The following is a 16623-nucleotide window of genomic DNA, read 5'->3' on the forward strand; positions in this document are numbered from 1 at the left end:
TGGACCACATGCAGTCATCTTACACCTTGACCACTTAAAAGTCCACAGAAATGGACAGACCTGAGTGAGATCTCCTGTGTTGAGTCAAGTTAAGCTGAAGGCTCCACTACTGCTGGCACCCTTCCTTCGATACCTTTAAGTTTCAGCGGTTCAAACACACTCCTGTGTCCTGTGCTGGTAGATCATGGGAATAATGCGGCAGCAGCCACAGTTGGCATCATTTATGTTGAAACTATGATGGTGTTTGAGCTTCAAACCTCCACCTTTCCTTCTTGATGAATGAAAACATTCTTATCAAATACTTTCGCTGTGGGATACCTTTAAGCCTCATTTTTCTCATCTGTAAAATGGTCACAATAACACTGAGGTTTGTTGCAGGGTTAGAAGGTGACTGTGTACGTCCAGCCCAATGTCTGGCATGCCATATATCATTATTTCTAAGACATTTTTTTTCACCTTTTAATATCTCTAAAATTGACCTGCATCTTATGATCGATGGCATACAGTTTATTTTCAGTGTTTTTTTCTTATTAATACAGAAAATAATGGTGCATCTTAACATCAGTGGTGTCTTAGATTCAACAAAGCATAGTAGTAGATGCTCAATCTATGAATTACCATAATGAATTTTTAACTTAGCAAATTTAATTTAGTATTTTTATAGCTTAGTAAACATTTAAAATTCTTACTATGAGCTCTGCAAGCTATCAATCTCTAGAGAGGAAACAGAGCCTCCTGCAAATTTGCCCCCTGCAAATTTCTCTTGCGGTTTCTTCTCTAGCTGGACATACTGGCAAGGGAAATCTTGAAAATGAGGTTCAGCTTAGCCAAGTTGACGTCTAGAACCACCACAGGCTATCACTGAAAGCCTAGTGAATGCTGGCACTAGCCTATGAATCAGGCTTTATGAGATGGAGGTCAAGATAACTGAGAGATTGTACCAATTTTCTAAGAGCCTGGCAGGAAGAGGAACTGACATAAAATGTAACAGGAGGCTGTATTACTCCAAAAATATCGCAGGATCGGATGATGTGAAAACCTTCACGGAACATTGGACCATGACACCATTCGCATCGGGATGAGCTGCAATGAAGGAAACATCAAATCTACTAAAGGAAAGACAGTTTGCTTGATTCTATGTAAGACTCAAAGTAGTATAAAACATGGCCCTTCTCATTATTGATCTTACCATCTCACTGAGGAGCTGAGACATACGCAAGTGAAAAATTAAATGCTGAAAAATAACCATGTGTATACAAAGTAATAATAAATAAAATTCTTACTTTGATTAAATGCTGAAAAATAACCATGTGTATACAAAGTAATAATAAATAAAATTCTTACTTTGATAATTTTATCAAAGTTCTTCATGTGTGTAATATCAATTCTACAAGGCTTGTTATCAAAATAAACAGTACGCCTACTCCTTCCACTCCAGGCAACCGCTTTCAACTTTTAGCTGATTTTTCTTGTGTTTCTCTCCATATGTCTAAACAACATATTGTTGCTTTTTTTGTTTCCTCCCTCCCTCCCTCCCTCTCTCCGCCACCCCCCTCTCTCTTTCAACTTTAGGCGTTTCCTATTGACTTCCTGCTAAGGAAGATAAGAACTTAACCTTAATCATCCCACCTCTGCCATCACAAACACCTCAACCCTCCTAAAAGTGTTGTCTCGTAATTTCATTTGAACAATAATTAGTAAATGCTACTCACTAAGTTTGAGCTTAGCTATGTACTCAACTATGATTATTTTTCCTTTTCTGGAAAATATTTTTACCTTATTCTTTACTTAATAATTACCTTTAAAAAAATGTACCTACTTTCTATGAATTCATCCCTAATTCAATTTCAAACTGTCCATCCTTGCCACACAGACACATGAGGTATTCTATCGCTTCAACTTTTTGAAGACATGTCTCCCACAGCATCCTGACAGGGGCCCTAGACTCTAGGTTTATGGTAAGGCCACCATGTTGAGATGGCCCTTCACCCTCACCTGGGCACTGACTTTTCCTCACTCTTATGCTGGACCTCACACATTTCTTGTTATTCCCCCAACACTGGCCCTCTTTTGATAGAGTAACTCTTCCAGTGGCTTCTGGAGGAACAATATTTGAGAGGTTACTTTCTTGAGAATTTACATGTCTGAAATTGTCTTTATTTCACCCTTATGCTTCATTAATAGTTTGGGCATATGATTCTAGGTTAAAGTGTATTTTCCCCAGAATTCAGAAGCCATCAGCTTCCAACTTCCAGTGTTACTGTTGAGTTGTCTGATGTTATTCTGATTCTCAATCATTTTATGAAACTTGCTCTTTCCCTCTGAAAGTTTCCGGGATCTTTTCCCTGTCCTCAATGTTCTGAAATTTCATGAATATGAATCTTGGCATAGGTCTAATTTTATCAATTGTGTTAGATACTTAATGGGCCCTATTGTTCTGGAGACACACATCCTTCAGTCCCAAGAAATGTTCTCAACATTTTTTAAAGACTCTCGGGGAACTTCCTTGGCGGTCCAGTGGTTAAGACTCTGCGTTTCCATTGCAGGGGGCATGGGTTTGATCCCTGCTAGGGGAACTAAGACCCCCGCATAATGCGCAAAAAAAAAAAAAAGATTCTCTCCCCTCTACTTTCTCTAACTGTTTTAAGTTAGGCTCCTAGGCTTATAAAAATTTTTTTCTTTTATTTTAATTAAGACTACTACATTTATTTTTTTCCAAGAGGTACTACTTAGTATTAAGAGCTCTAATTCTTTGGAACTAATTTCCTTTATAATTGGAAAAACTAAAATTGTTCATGAAGTCAGAAAGAAATATATGTAGGAAGAAAAACAAATGGATACCTCAAATGGCTCATAAAAGGAAAAACAAAACAAACTCAGTCCTAACCAGACTTATGAATTCCTTTTGGTGATCTTAAATACTGATAAGTATGTCAAGGTAGGAGAAAAGAAAGCAAACCTTTTTGGAACCTTCATCGTATTACAATGAAAGCATTTGCTTACTTCTAAATGATTTGCATACTGGTAGGACTGAGTTACACTTCTTTACATTTTAATCTATATGCTAAATATAACTCAGTAAAAATGATATCTATAACTACATGCACGCTTAATTTCTAGTAAAAGGCTATATGAAAATTTTGACTTTGAAACTAGGATCGTAGAATTCAGGTCCTAAATTTTAAAAAGCCAAGGAAAGACCATTAAAAACTACACATACATGATCTTAGACTGTTCTTAGCTAATTTCTCCACAAAGCAAAAATGCTAACAATTATAATGGTTCCATCGTGGAACAGTTGTACAGCCCAGAGTGCGTGCTCCTCTAGCTCTTAGAATTTCCTCTCCTATTCTTTAGCTTTTGTGTTCTTTTGTTCCACTTCCTGGGAGATTTCCTCAACTTCATTTTCCAACCCTTCTATTAAGTTACTCATTTTTGTAAGGGTATATTCGATTTACAAGAGCTCTTTGCTGTGTGATTTAAAAAAAAAAAAATCTTTATAATTGCTTTACAATGGTGTGTTAGTTTCTGCTGTATAACAAAGTGAATCAGCTATACGCATACATATATCCCCATATCCCCTCCCTCTTACGTCTCCCTCCCACCCTCCCTAAGCCACCCTTCTAGGGGGACACAAAGCACCAAGCTGATCTCCCTGTGCTATGTGGCTGCTTCCCACTATTTTACATTTGGTAGTGTATATACGTCCATGCCACTCTCTCACTTTGTCCCAGCTTACCCTTCCCCCTCCCCATGTCCTCAAGTCCATTCTCTATGTCTGTGTCTTTATTCTTGTCCTGCCTCTAGGTTCATCAGAACCGTTTTTTTTAGATTCCATATATGTGCATTAGCATACGGTATTTGTTTTCTCTTTCTGACTTACTTCACTCTGTATGACAGACTCTAGCGAGACCTGTATGCAGAAAACTATAAGACACTGATGAAAGAAATTAAAGACGATACAAACAGGTGGAGAGATATACCATGTTCTTGGATTGGAAGAATCAACATTGTGAAAATGACTATACTACCCAAAGCAATCTACAGATTCAATGCAATCCCTATCAAATTACCAATGGCATTTTTCACAGAACTAGAACAAAAAATTTTACAATTTGTATGGAAACACAAAAAGACCCCGAATAGCCAAAGCAATCTTGAGAAAGAAAAATAGAGCTGGAGAAATCAGGCTCCCTGACTTCAGACTATACTACAAAGCTACAGTAATCAAGACAGTATGGTACTGGCACAAAAACAGAAATACAAATCAATGGAACAGGATACAAAGCCCAGAGATGAACCCACGCACATATGGTCACCTTATCTTTGATAAGGAGTTAAGAATATACACTGGAGAAAAGACAACCTCTTCAGTAAGTGGTGCTGGGAAAACTGTGTGAATTCTTAGAATCGCATCTTGATCCTTTTTTCATGGACACAATATTTTATCTTAGGATATTGATAGTTTTTTATTACTTGAAGTTTTCTTCTCCAGGCATATTGTCTCCTCCAAGATGCTGTCTGCTCTTGGTTCTATTTGTCTGTTACATGAAATGCCTTCCTTACATATGGATCTTTGGGTGCCTGTTCAAGTTTAAGAACAGGGCTCTAATATGTTATCTGGGAATTTCTGTAGGTGTGGGTGGGACTTGGTGGGTGAGGCTTTTTTTGTGAGGTGCTCTGGCCAGCCTGTTTCATTAGGGGGAAGTACCTTAAGTCTTTTATCTTAGGCTAGTCAGATTCCCAAGAAATTTCTTCAATTGTCTGCCTTCTGCCAGGAGGGACAAAGTCAGCTGCCAGTGTCTGGGAGCACAGGGGGAAAGAAGGCTGGTGGACACTGTACAGCCAATACAGAAACTTCCACCAACCCTCCTTTCAGTAGAGTAGCCTCACTCTCTACTGTGCCTGGTGTCCTAGGCTTCTGCAGGGTGATGAAAGGGCAGCTGGCTGGCTACACAGGGGAGCTGAGTGGGTCTAGAGGTCTGATGCTTTAATTGTCTTTTAACTGAACCTACATTTTTAGCCCCATTTCACTCCCCCTTCCAGAGGTTCCTTGTGCCAATTCTTCAGCCTTTGGCCGGGGGGTGGGTCTTCAATGATGAAAACTGGGTTCTTAGATTTTCCTACTGCTGACCTAGGATCCAGCCTTCTTGGGTCTGCTAACTCAATCACAGTCTATCTGCTTTCCAGCATCCAAAATTTTGTTACTGTTGATGACTCTTCCTTTTCACCCTCATGGGCTTATGCCATTAAGAAAATCTCTTTCCTGTCATTTTAGTGGAGACTTCAGAGCAAATGGACCTAAATATGTGTTCAATATACCATGTAGTTATGGTATATTGTTCAAATTTCTAAAAATCCTTAAAATTTTTAAGGAAATTCTCATACCAGTAACAAAGATTTTCTTAAGTTTTAGATTACAAAGCATCTTTAACACGCATTTTCTTTGAAACTGATGACAACTATGTAATGGTAAAGATTATTGTTTTATAGATGAGAAAAACCAAGAAAAACGAGAGGTGCACATCCTTTATTTAAAGCAAACAGAAAACGTATGTGCCAAATCTAGAAGTTTTTTTATAAGAATTTATTAGAAATGTTAAAAATCAAGAAACCTTGCATAAAAAAATCCAATTTTCAGCAGCTTGAAAAATTGGAAAATGGGGCAACACTGGGCCCACACTCCCCATGGGGACAACCATTCGGAGCTGAATCTGGGCTGCCTCTTTCAGGTGGGGCTGAGCCCTCCAATTCACCCCACCTCCACCCAGCTACTTCACTCATGTGTTACCAGGAGACATTTGTTTTGTTTTGTTTTGCGGTACGCGGGCCTCTCACTGTTGTGGCCTCTCCCGTTGCGGACCACAGGCTCCGGACGCGCAGGCTCAGTGGCCATGGCTCACGGGCCCAGCCGCGCCGCGGCACGTGGCATCTTCCCAGACCGGGGCACGAACCCGTGTCCCCTGCATCGGCAGGCGGACTGTCAACCACTGCGCCACCAGGGAAGCCCACCAGGAGCCATTTGAATTTGAGGCCAGAAAGAAAGAAACCACTTTATTTGGAAAGGCAAAATGGAACTCAATATATATGCAAAAATAAATCTATAATGCAAGCCACTTCTCTGGCTCCACACAGTGTCCACCTTGTCTAGGTTAAAGGGGTACCGCAGAGATTAGAAAAGTGAATAACAGGCACAAATGCAGAGAATATGCATATTTTGTCTCCTTTCCCCCACACAAGCTGCATATACTCGTGTAAACATTTTTGATTTGTAAAACATGTCTAGTACTGCAGACAAATGTGCTGGGACGAAAGGAAATGAAGTCACTAAAACAGCAACAACAGTAATTTACCTGGCTTGGTTCATCAAGGTCGCATTTGATGATAAATTCCCACAGGGCCTCAGGTGAGGAGGAGGGGATAAGGATATCCAGGTGCACAGGGGTAACAGATTTTTTCCTACTTACATCCATAAAGGCTGCTTTTTTTCTTTTTAAACCTACAGCAAAACTGAAAGAGACATTACACTCCAGTTTAACTTTAAATTTTATTCCCAGGATCCTCTAAATAAAAGCAGCTCTCAAATCCTAGCTCCAGCTTAGCCTCTAACCAGCAGGGTACTTGGAAAGAGTCTACCTTTCAGAATCCTGGATTCTCTGTGATTGAAGATGCAAATTACATCCCCGACTCTGCTAATCTCCTGGACCTTCCCCTGTTTCTTGCACCTGAAAAGAGTCTCTGATGGCTCCCCTGTTGGGCTGGAATATCCGGGGTTTTTTTGCTTTTTTTTTTTTTTTTGGCATGCTTAGCATTTGTGGGAAAAGAAGATGTCCTAACCAGCTTCAGAAGGCACAGACCTAGCTTTTTAAAGTGGAGTAAGTTCTGCTGGCTCAGAAGGATCTCAGTATTTTGCAGATCATTTTGCTCTCAATGGTCCTTAAAGAAGCATTTGCCTAGCTATCCCAGCCTCCTGCAGAAGGGGACTGCCCTGACATTAAGGCCATGTGAGTGGGATGAATTACAGGGGTGACTGTTCAAGCCAATCCAGACAAGGAATCATTAACCGGTTGGAGGAACCAGAGCCATAAAGAGTGAGTGCTGTGACTAGGGCTGGTTCTCCATTATTCATGAATTTACTGAGTGCCTACTCTGTGCTAAGGCACTGTTTTTAAGCGCTGGAGACCAAAATAAAAATTGAGATGACTCTTGCCCTCAGGGTTTAATATAGTAGCTCTTAAGTCAGGATTAGAGCAGGGGTTGGCAAACTATAGCCCAGGCAGGCTGTTTTGTCAATAAAGTTTTATTGGAACGCCAGCCATGCTCATTCGTTTAGGTATCGGTCACCGATGTTTCTGCACTACAACAGCAGGGCTAAGTAGTTGCAACAGAGACCATATGGCCCGCAAAGCCTAAAATATTTACTATCTTGCCCTTTACAAAAAAGTTGCCGATCCCTGCGTTAGAGGAAAGCACTGACATAACTAAGAAATGAAACAGGTAGTCAGGGAACATAAATGATTTGCATAATAAAATCTCAAAGAGCAAGGAGGCTGGTTGAACTAACCAAAGCATGAATTTTATGAGGCTTGACACCTTTGAAGAGATAAGTCAAAATAAAGTTGCTTCTAAAATGCAAATTAACTATATGCACTGGTTTAAAACACACAAACAAGGCAAGCCAACCACTTGATCTGTGCAAACGGAAAAAGGGATCAGTTCCAACATCTAAAGGAAGCTGGTTGTGATGAGTCCAAATACAAAAACAGGGATACTGTCATTTATAGCTGCTCTACAGGATTTTTCAAGGGTAATTTTGACTCTGCTTGATTTTTCCTTTAGGGCACACTCTGAACTTTGGAACCTAATGCATGCACAGGGTCGTGACTTCACAGTACTTAACATTAACATGCTAAAGCACCTGTCTTAATGAACAGGTAAGAATGGTTCGTATGGAAATTCTCTGGAGGTCCAGTGGTTAGGACCCTGAGCTTCCACTCACTGCAGGAGGAACCGGATTCAATCCCTGGTCGGGGAACTAAGTTCCCACAAGCCGAGTGGTGTGGCCAAAAAAAAAAAAAAAAAAAAAAAAAAGAATGGTTTTTATGTTACACTCTGTTTTTTTTATGTTTTCATTTTTAAACAAAGGAAGAGAGGCTGCTTTAGCACTTGGGGTTGATCAAAGCAGTCTGTTTTCTTTGCTATTCGAAACCAACTGGAATCAAACTGGTGTTAAATGTGAATTCCTTCTAAAGAGAACGCTCATTAAATACAGATAGCCATAGCCTGGCCCTGGGGAAACCACTGGAATTAATGAGTGTTTATAGTTCTTGCCCTTTCATTCTCCAACAGCTTAGACAAATCTCAAGGGACCGCTGCTGAAAGCATCCTGCTGCAAAAAACAAGAAAATCACCAAAAGCTTCAAGCAGAAAATGCCAAGGACAGGGGTTGGGGAGCGGATTCTTCATAAGAATACCAGGTGCTAAGAAAATACGGAGGAATACGGTACAAAGGGTACTTCAGTATATTGTGGATGCTGCCACTGAAATGCAGGGTACATGTCCGCTTGGAGGACAGGCTCCAACTTTCCAAGCCACTGTCCTTACATGTAAAAGCTCTGAGGTGCACCCAAAAAGGTGCACGGTAGCTGATGGAGGAGTTAGAGGTAGTAAAAGTGTGCATATAAAAATCAAACCTGTTTTGAAAAAGCCCACTGTAGAGAGCATGCTTCAGAATGGAATTTGGCTGTATTCCAGAAAGTAAGCTGCATTTCAGGAAGGACATTAAACTAAAAGATTAGAAAACATGCGAATTCCCTGGCGGGCCAGTGGTTAGGACATGGCACTTTCACTGCTGAGGGCCAGGGTTCAATTCCTGATTGGGGAACTAAGATTCCCCCCGAAAAAGAAAACAGTGTGCCGGTCTTCCCCCATGGCAGAAGGGGGCCCGGGTGATGTACAGTCTCACATCCACCAGAAAACGCCAGCACACTTCCAAATGCTCTAAGAAGGCTTTGCACTAAGTCACGACACTACACGCCCCACGGAAAGTTAACGTGCAGCTCTACTGTACCCCACTGCATCCTTACTCAGGAAACACAGGCTCTGTGGTCCTGAGATTTCAGCCCAGCCTGAAAAGGCTGATGGGCAAAGCCTTAGTATTTTCCACCCAGGGGAGAAAAGATACATTTTCTTACATCTCATGACAAAAAACAACAACAAAACACAGAAGAACCTCAGAGAGATATGTTGGTTTCATTAGGCTGCTTTTTCAATCCCCCTCCCCCAAAATGCTGCCCTAGGGGACAGCTGCAGTGTCTCCACTGGTAGCAAAGACATTTTCAAGAGTCAACAATAAAATACAAAAGTTGATTTACAACACACTAAAAATATTTGCCTCCTCCGGCCCCAAAACAACCCTAAATAAGTAAAGAAGTCTTTTTCTTTCCCCCACTCCTAGCCCTTTAGCTTGCGACTGGCTGGCAGTGATTTTTCCAGCAAGCTATTCCTCCATCTGTGCCCAGGCCTCCTCGGCTTTCTCGTAGTACTGGTTGGCCAGCCGGCCCTTCATGGCTTCCATTGCTGCCTCGGCTGCCTTGGTGTACAAGTCGCCTGAAAGAAAGTGAAGGGGTGAAGCACCTGTTATTTTTTGCCACCCAGTGTCCCCGACCCCCTCTCTAGAAGATCACCCCTCAGTTACCCTTTCTTGCCTCTCCCTCCACATAACCTGGTTGGGGCTCTGGGTGGGCATGTGATTCAAGCCTGGCCAATCAAAGCACTTTCCCATTCCCCACCAGGCCACAGGGAGTGGTCCACATTTAGGCACAGCCAATCAGAGTAAGCCATCTCAATAAGCACAGTGATTGGTTTAGGGATGGGTAGGTGATTCCAACTGAGCCAATGAGAATCAGGCTGAGGGCTTTTACGGGGCAAATTGGGAATATATGAAAGTAGAAAAGATAAAGTATAAGAAATAAAAATTATGAACAACCTCACGTCAGTTCTGGACAGGTTTTGCCACCAAATGAATTTGTGCAAAACATATAAAAATACTTGGTTTTCTGAGCTTTTTGGATTTAGAAGTTTCAAATAAAGGACTGTAGAGCTGCAGTATTATTTGCTTGATTTTGTTACACCACCTTAAAAAATAACTTTTAAACTTAGCCTCATCCTATACCTGTGAAATCAGGAGCTCAGTATGTCTATCATGATATTTAAAAAAATACATATAGGGACTTCCCTGGTGGTGCAGTGGTTAAGAATCCACCTGCCAATGCAGGGGACGTGGGTTCGATCCCTGGTCCAGGGAGATCCCACATGCCACGGAGCAACTAAGCCCATGCACAACTACCGAGCCTGCACTCTAGAGCCCGTGAGCCACAACTACTGAGCCTGCACACCACAACTACTGAAGTCCACGCACCCTAGAGCCTGCACACCACAACTACTGAGCCCGCGTGCTGCAACTACTGAAGCCCGTGTCCCTAGAGCCTGCGCTCTGCAGCAAGAGAAGCCACCGCAATGAGAAGCCCACGCACTGCAAGGAAGAGTAGCCCCCGCTCATCATAACTAGAGAAAGCCCGCATGCAGCAACGAAGACCCAACGCAGCCCAAAATTAAAAAATTAAAAAATAAATACACACATATATATCTCATATATATATAAAAGTGTGAATCAACTGATGAATGTATAAACAAAATGTAGTATCTATACAATGGAATATTATTCAGCAATAAAAAGGAATAAAGTACTGATACATGCTACAACATGAATGAACCTTGAAAGAAGCCAAGACACAAAAGGTCACCTATTATACGATCCCATTTATATGAAATGACCAGAATAAGTAAATCTATAAAGATGAAAAGTAGGTTAGTGGTTGCCAGGGATGGAGGGAGGGGGAAATAGGGAGTCACTGCTAACAGGTACCAGGTTTCGTTCTGGCGTGATGGAAATGTTCTGGAATTAGGTGGTGCTGATGATGGCATAATACTGTGAATATACTAAAACCCACTGAAATTTACACTTTAAAATGTTGAATTTTATGTTATGAAAATGTCAGCTCAATTTGTGAATTAAAAACAAACCTCCCAAACTCCTAATATTTGACTATTAAAATATAAAAATGTTCGTCTGCATACCAACTGCATAAAGCCCCCTTCTAAGCCAGCATTATATGGGTATCCAGCCCGGCAAAAATACAGGGCCAGTACAAATCTTTCTCCCAGCCAGAACTGAAAGAAGAGACTCAGTCTTGCACGTTGTTGTAACTCCCAGCGAGACAGGAATTACGTCTCTCACTGTCTAGCACCGTCCCACCCCAGGGGCAGGTCTGCCGGGCCCTACCTGATCTCTGCGGGTTCTTCTCCAGCCCGCAGCCGCCTGTGAACAGCATCTCTGCCTCCCTGGCCAGCAGCAGGTACCGGGGCTCATCGTGCATCCCATCATACTCCCCACCTTCATCACAGTCAGTTGTCTCCAGGGCAGTGTTGTACCAGAGTAGAGCCTCTGGCCAGCTTTGGGACCTTGCCAAGAGACACAGAGGAAAAGAGGGAAGTTACCATAGCAGCAAGGCAGGAAGGAGGAGGCCCATCAGCAGGAAGGGTAAGTCAGGAATCCCTATGGGGCCACCACCTCTGATTCAGGACCCATAGGACCCAATGCCACCACATCTAAAGGGTGTCATTTACATTGTAGATTTACATATTTATTACAATAATGCTCAAGCAGTTTTCCCTAAAAAAATTGGGATAGTACAACAATTTTCCAACAGATGGAAGTAGAGCATCCTGAAGAAGGGGAACGTTTTCCTCATTTGCATGAAATCACCCTATGGGAATTCCCTGGTGGTCCAGTGATCAGGACTCAGCACTTTCACTGCCGTGGCCCGGGTTCAGTCTCTGGTCGTGGAACTAAGGTCCTGAAAGCCGCACGGTGAGGCAAAAATAAAAATAAAATCACCGTATGGGTGATTTTTGCATTAGCAGTGGCTGGTATCCCAGCCGATTTGCCCTGTGACTCACACAGGAGAGAAGGTGGGTGGGGGACTCTCTGTCGAGGCCTCCAGAACCTTCTCACAGCAGTCATTCAGCCCCATCTTCTGCTCTGCCTCTTCCGGCCAGCTCTGGCTCTACTCCAGCAAATGCAGAGTTTACCCGAAATAGCTGACCTCCCCCTTCTGGCTCCGCCCTCTACCCTCAACTCTTTCTCCTACTGCAGCACATGAATGGCCAAACCACCAAGGGCGTATGCTGAATTCAAGTTCCAGCTGAATCTGAACAATACAGAATAAAGAGCAAACAGGGCAGTGGGCTCTTTTCCTCGGGGTGCACTAATGCATATTACCAAACATGTGAGTAACTAGAGTGCATCAGGAACGAGCAAAGAGAGACACAGAGAAGAAGGTCTATGGGCCTCATGAAACGTTCCAGGAGCAACAGCTATATATATATATATATATATAGACCTGGCTCTACCCTCCAGTCTTAGCTCCTGTCAACCTCCTCCCATGCCAGGCTCGTTGGGTCACGTTCTCCCCGAACGCGCCAGCTCCTGTCTGCTCCTTGGCTTTTGCACCTGCTGCTCCCTCTGCTTAGAACGTCCTTCCTTCAACTCCTCCCATACCTGGCTCCTCACCTCTCCAACCTCAGCTCAACTTCTTCAGAGATGCTGTCCCCAAACACCCTATTTCTTATAATTACCCCAATCTGTTCATCTCCTGTTTACCTACTTACTTGCTTATTATGGTCTCCCTGACTAGAACATAAGCCCCAAGAAGGTAGGGACCTTGTCTGTTCTATTCACTGCTGCATTCCCAGGGCCTGGCAAACAGCACAGCCTCTCTAAATGTCTGTTGAAGTGGCTGGCTAGGATGGTGTCAGGAGATAACCCCGACTCCATTTTATTTTATAAAAAAGGGAAGTTATTTGAAAATTACAGGTGACACACCCAAAAACCCAGGGTTTTAACAGTGGATTGATTGGAAGCCACTGAACTAGATGATCTCACTTCTTTCAGCTTTGACCCTCCCCAGTCTTGAAGGGCAAGGCAGAATCCCCCCAACACATTAAATGTAAAAGGAGGGAAAGGGCCTACTCTCTCCCCACCCACCCCTACCCAGCTCTGCACCCAGCGGTTAGCATGTCTATCCTGCCTTGCAATTTCCAATGACTTTTCCTTGTCCTATTAGATGGTAACTTCTAAGGGGGTCAAAACCCCTTAAAATGCAAATAGCTGACCCTCAATTAATGCTCCCTGAATGGAAGAGGCTGGAGCTGGTTGGAATGAGGAAGAAGAGTAAGAAAAAGACTATAGCAGAAGCTATAGAAGAAAATCTTGATAGATTTAACTACAAAATATTAAAAACCAGCATGTCCCCAGACCCAATAAACAATGGTCATTGTGTGGCACATGTGCCATCCCCTGCCCCCCAAACCTATGATAGCCAGCTCTCTTTTTTTTTGGCCATACCTTGCGGCATGCGGAACTTCCCATACCGAGGATCGAACCCATGCTCCCTGCAGTGGAAGCGCGGAGTCTTAACCAAAGGACCACCAGGGAAGCTTTTTTTTTTCTTTTTTAAAAAAAATTTAACACTATCTTTTTTTTTTTTGGTAGCCATCTCAGAAAATTTTTTAAAAGCCAACTCATATACCAGAGTGAACAGTCTTAATATATTAAAATTTTTAACAGGGAATTCCCTGGTGGTCCAGTGGTTAGGACTCCACGCTTCCACTGCAGGGGGGCATGGGTTCAATCCCTGGTTGGGGAACTAAGATCCTGCATGCCACATGGTGGTGGTGGTGGGGAATATATATATATATAATTCTTACAAATCAAAACCAAAAAACCTATTGTCTCAAATTAAAAAGAGAAAGTAGACAGAGGACATAAAGAGAAAACACATACAGCAAAGATTTTTTTTAAGGGCCTCAGATACAGATATTCAATGCCCAGCTCCAGCTCCCCACACCCATGCGGTGGTGCTTCCCCACTGCACTCAATGGGCACCACAGATGTTGGTATTTGATCAGACACAATTGTGTCGTGTCTGTTTTGTTTACCTCCCCTCCATGCCAGTGTAATTCTGAGTCCCTAAGAAGCAGGCTAATGTACAGTCCACTGGAGGAGAGGTGAAAAGACCTAAGTTGTGGCTCCACTACTTACTGGCTACTTGACTATGGACAAGCCCCTTCACTTCTCAGAACTACAGTTTACTCATCCATAAAATAAGCCCCCAAATGCCTGCGCTGTCTGTGTCAAAGAGATGTGTTGGTTCATTCATTCAAACTACTACTGAGCCAGGCTCTGCACTAAGCACTGGGCCTGAAGAGATGCAGGAGACCCAATTCTAGTTCTCGGTGAAATAAAATCACAGATATGAAAGTGCATCCAAATATAGGGGAGCATTACTGTTACAACACAGTAGGTAGCTGACAAATGTTTGCATGACATGTAATTCAGGCAGGATGTCATGTATCCGGACGTTTTAGACCCTGAGAGCTCGAGATGACAGACCCACAGCCCTGACTTTCCTTCTAAACCCAGTGAGAGGGACATGAAAACTTGACCCACAGAGGAGGGAACTGCCAAACCGCCCCCATCCTGGAGGTTTAGACAATGAATGTGCCCACCCTGCTCCCTGTGCCTGAGGACAACAGGGGTAAGCCGAGATCCACTGGGAGCCACAGAGGGTGAGCAATGGGTCCCGCTAAGAGTTCAATTCCCCCAACCGTCCTCTGCTCCTGGACTTCTGGGACCTCCCACTGGCCAAGCCAAAGAGCTGAGATGAAGCTGCCATTCTCCTCTCTTCCCACCGCACAGTCCAGTCCTGGCACCCCTGCCAGAGGGATAACCGAAAAGCTGTTGACACCTGCAGGGCTATAGCCATCAGGAGTTTTAAAACCGCTCTGGAAAACTCACACCAGGCTTGAACTCCCCTGGAGCTTGCTTCCTTCCCTCCCCTCCCTCTCAGAAGTGAAAAATAGTAAGAATAAAAACAAAAGGAGGAAGAATCAATTAAAATCACCCCTAATTCTAACATCTAAGGACCACCACTCTGGACCTGATGCTACGTATCCTTTCAAACTCTTTCTCAGGCAAATCTTCACATGAAATGGCTAAGATGCCATTTATCTCTCACTTTATGTGCCAGGCACAGTGAGGATTAAAGGCAGCATCTCATTTAACCCTCATACAATGAGACACAACCACCCTAGGGTGCAGGTTCTATAATCGTTTCCATTTTACACGGTGAAGAAACTGAGGCCAAGGAGGTAAAACTACTTGCCCATGGTCACTGGGCTGGTACTCAGGGGAGCCACATCTGGAACCCAGGTCTGTCCTAACACCGGAGGGGAAGCTCCCACCTGCAGCCCAGGTTCCCACCAGTGTCACCTGAGCCATGGCCACAGTACCTGTCTGGGCTGAGGTTCTGGCCAGTGTCAAAGGCTCGTGCCACCAAGATCATGGACTGTCTGTCGCCAGCTTCAGCTGCCTTCAGTAAGTAATTAAATCCTTTGGTTTTATTCTCTTCTGTCTCCTGTTAACACAAACCAAAGACGGGGAGAGAAAAGGAAATGAGGCTTACACGGGAGGGGCTGCCAGAATCTCACTCATCAACCTTTTCCCTGTTTCTTGAATTGTTTTGAGAGCTCCAGGCTGGGGCTGCTGTAGAATTGCACATCGTGAGAAAGAGAACAGGGCTTCCCCTGCTGCAAAGAGCTCCTGGGGGTTCCCATCAGGCAGGGAGAAATGGAAGCTTAGCTCACTCCCGCTCACTCTCCTCTATCTGCTCTGATTCCTCCAGAGAAACACATCATCTCTTGCCTCCAGCAGGGGCTCCCTGCTTCCAATTCTTTTTACATTTTTTAGCACCTTTATTGAGATATAATTCACATAACATACAACTCACTCATCTAAAGTGTACAACTCAATAGTTCTTAGTATAATCACAGATTGTGAAACCAGTACCATAATCAATTTCAGAATATTTTCATCAAGCCAAGAAGGATTCAAAACACCATACCCCCTAACCATTACCTCCCAATGGTTCCACCCCACCCAGCCCTAGGCAACCACTAATCTACATTCTGTTTCTAGAGATTTCCCTATTCTGGACATTTTATATAAATGTAATCATATAACAAGGGGTCTATGGACTTCCCTGGCGGTCCAGGGGTTAAGAATCTGCGCTTCCCTTGCAAGGGGCGTGGGTCCGATCCCTGGTCAGGGAACTAGGATCTCACATGCCGCTTGGCTCAGCCAAAAAACAAAACAAAACAAAAAACATGTGGTTTAGTGTGACTGGCTTTTTTCACTTGGCGTAAATTTTTTAAAAATAAATTTATTTATTTTTGGCTGCATTGGGTCTTCGCTGCTGCGTGCGGGCTTCCTCTAGTTGCAGCAAGCGGGGGCTACTCTTCGTTGCGATTTGTGGGCTTCTCATTGCAGTGGCTTCTCTTGTTGCAGAGCACGGGCTCTAGGCGCACAGGCTTCAGTAGTTGTGGCTCGCGGGCTCTAGAGCGCAGGCTCAGTAGTTGCCGCGCACAGGCTTAGTTGCTCCGCGGCATGTGGGAATCTTCCCGGACAAGGGCTCGAACCCGTGTCCCCTGCATTGGCAGGCG

At 43.4% G+C, this 16623-nt stretch overlaps 1 protein-coding gene across 2 annotated transcripts in view; it reads right to left on the bottom strand.

The window, feature by feature from the left end:
- Positions 1-9271: 9271 nt before the first annotated feature.
- EEF2K (eukaryotic elongation factor 2 kinase) overlaps positions 9272-16623 on the bottom strand; it is a 60448-nt gene continuing 53096 nt past the window's right edge. For both annotated transcript variants that reach the window (XM_065891939.1, XM_065891940.1), the window contains 3 exons: positions 15415-15539; positions 11345-11523; positions 9272-9609 (listed from right to left, as the gene is read on the bottom strand). In XM_065891939.1, coding sequence (XP_065748011.1) covers positions 9500-9609; positions 11345-11523; positions 15415-15539 — 414 coding nt within the window. In that variant the 3' untranslated portion in view covers positions 9272-9499. The remainder of the gene's footprint in view (positions 9610-11344; positions 11524-15414; positions 15540-16623) is intronic.

The sequence above is a fragment of the Phocoena phocoena genome, chromosome 15 (assembly GCF_963924675.1).
Source record: "Phocoena phocoena chromosome 15, mPhoPho1.1, whole genome shotgun sequence".
Taxonomy (NCBI): Eukaryota; Metazoa; Chordata; class Mammalia; order Artiodactyla; family Phocoenidae; genus Phocoena; species Phocoena phocoena.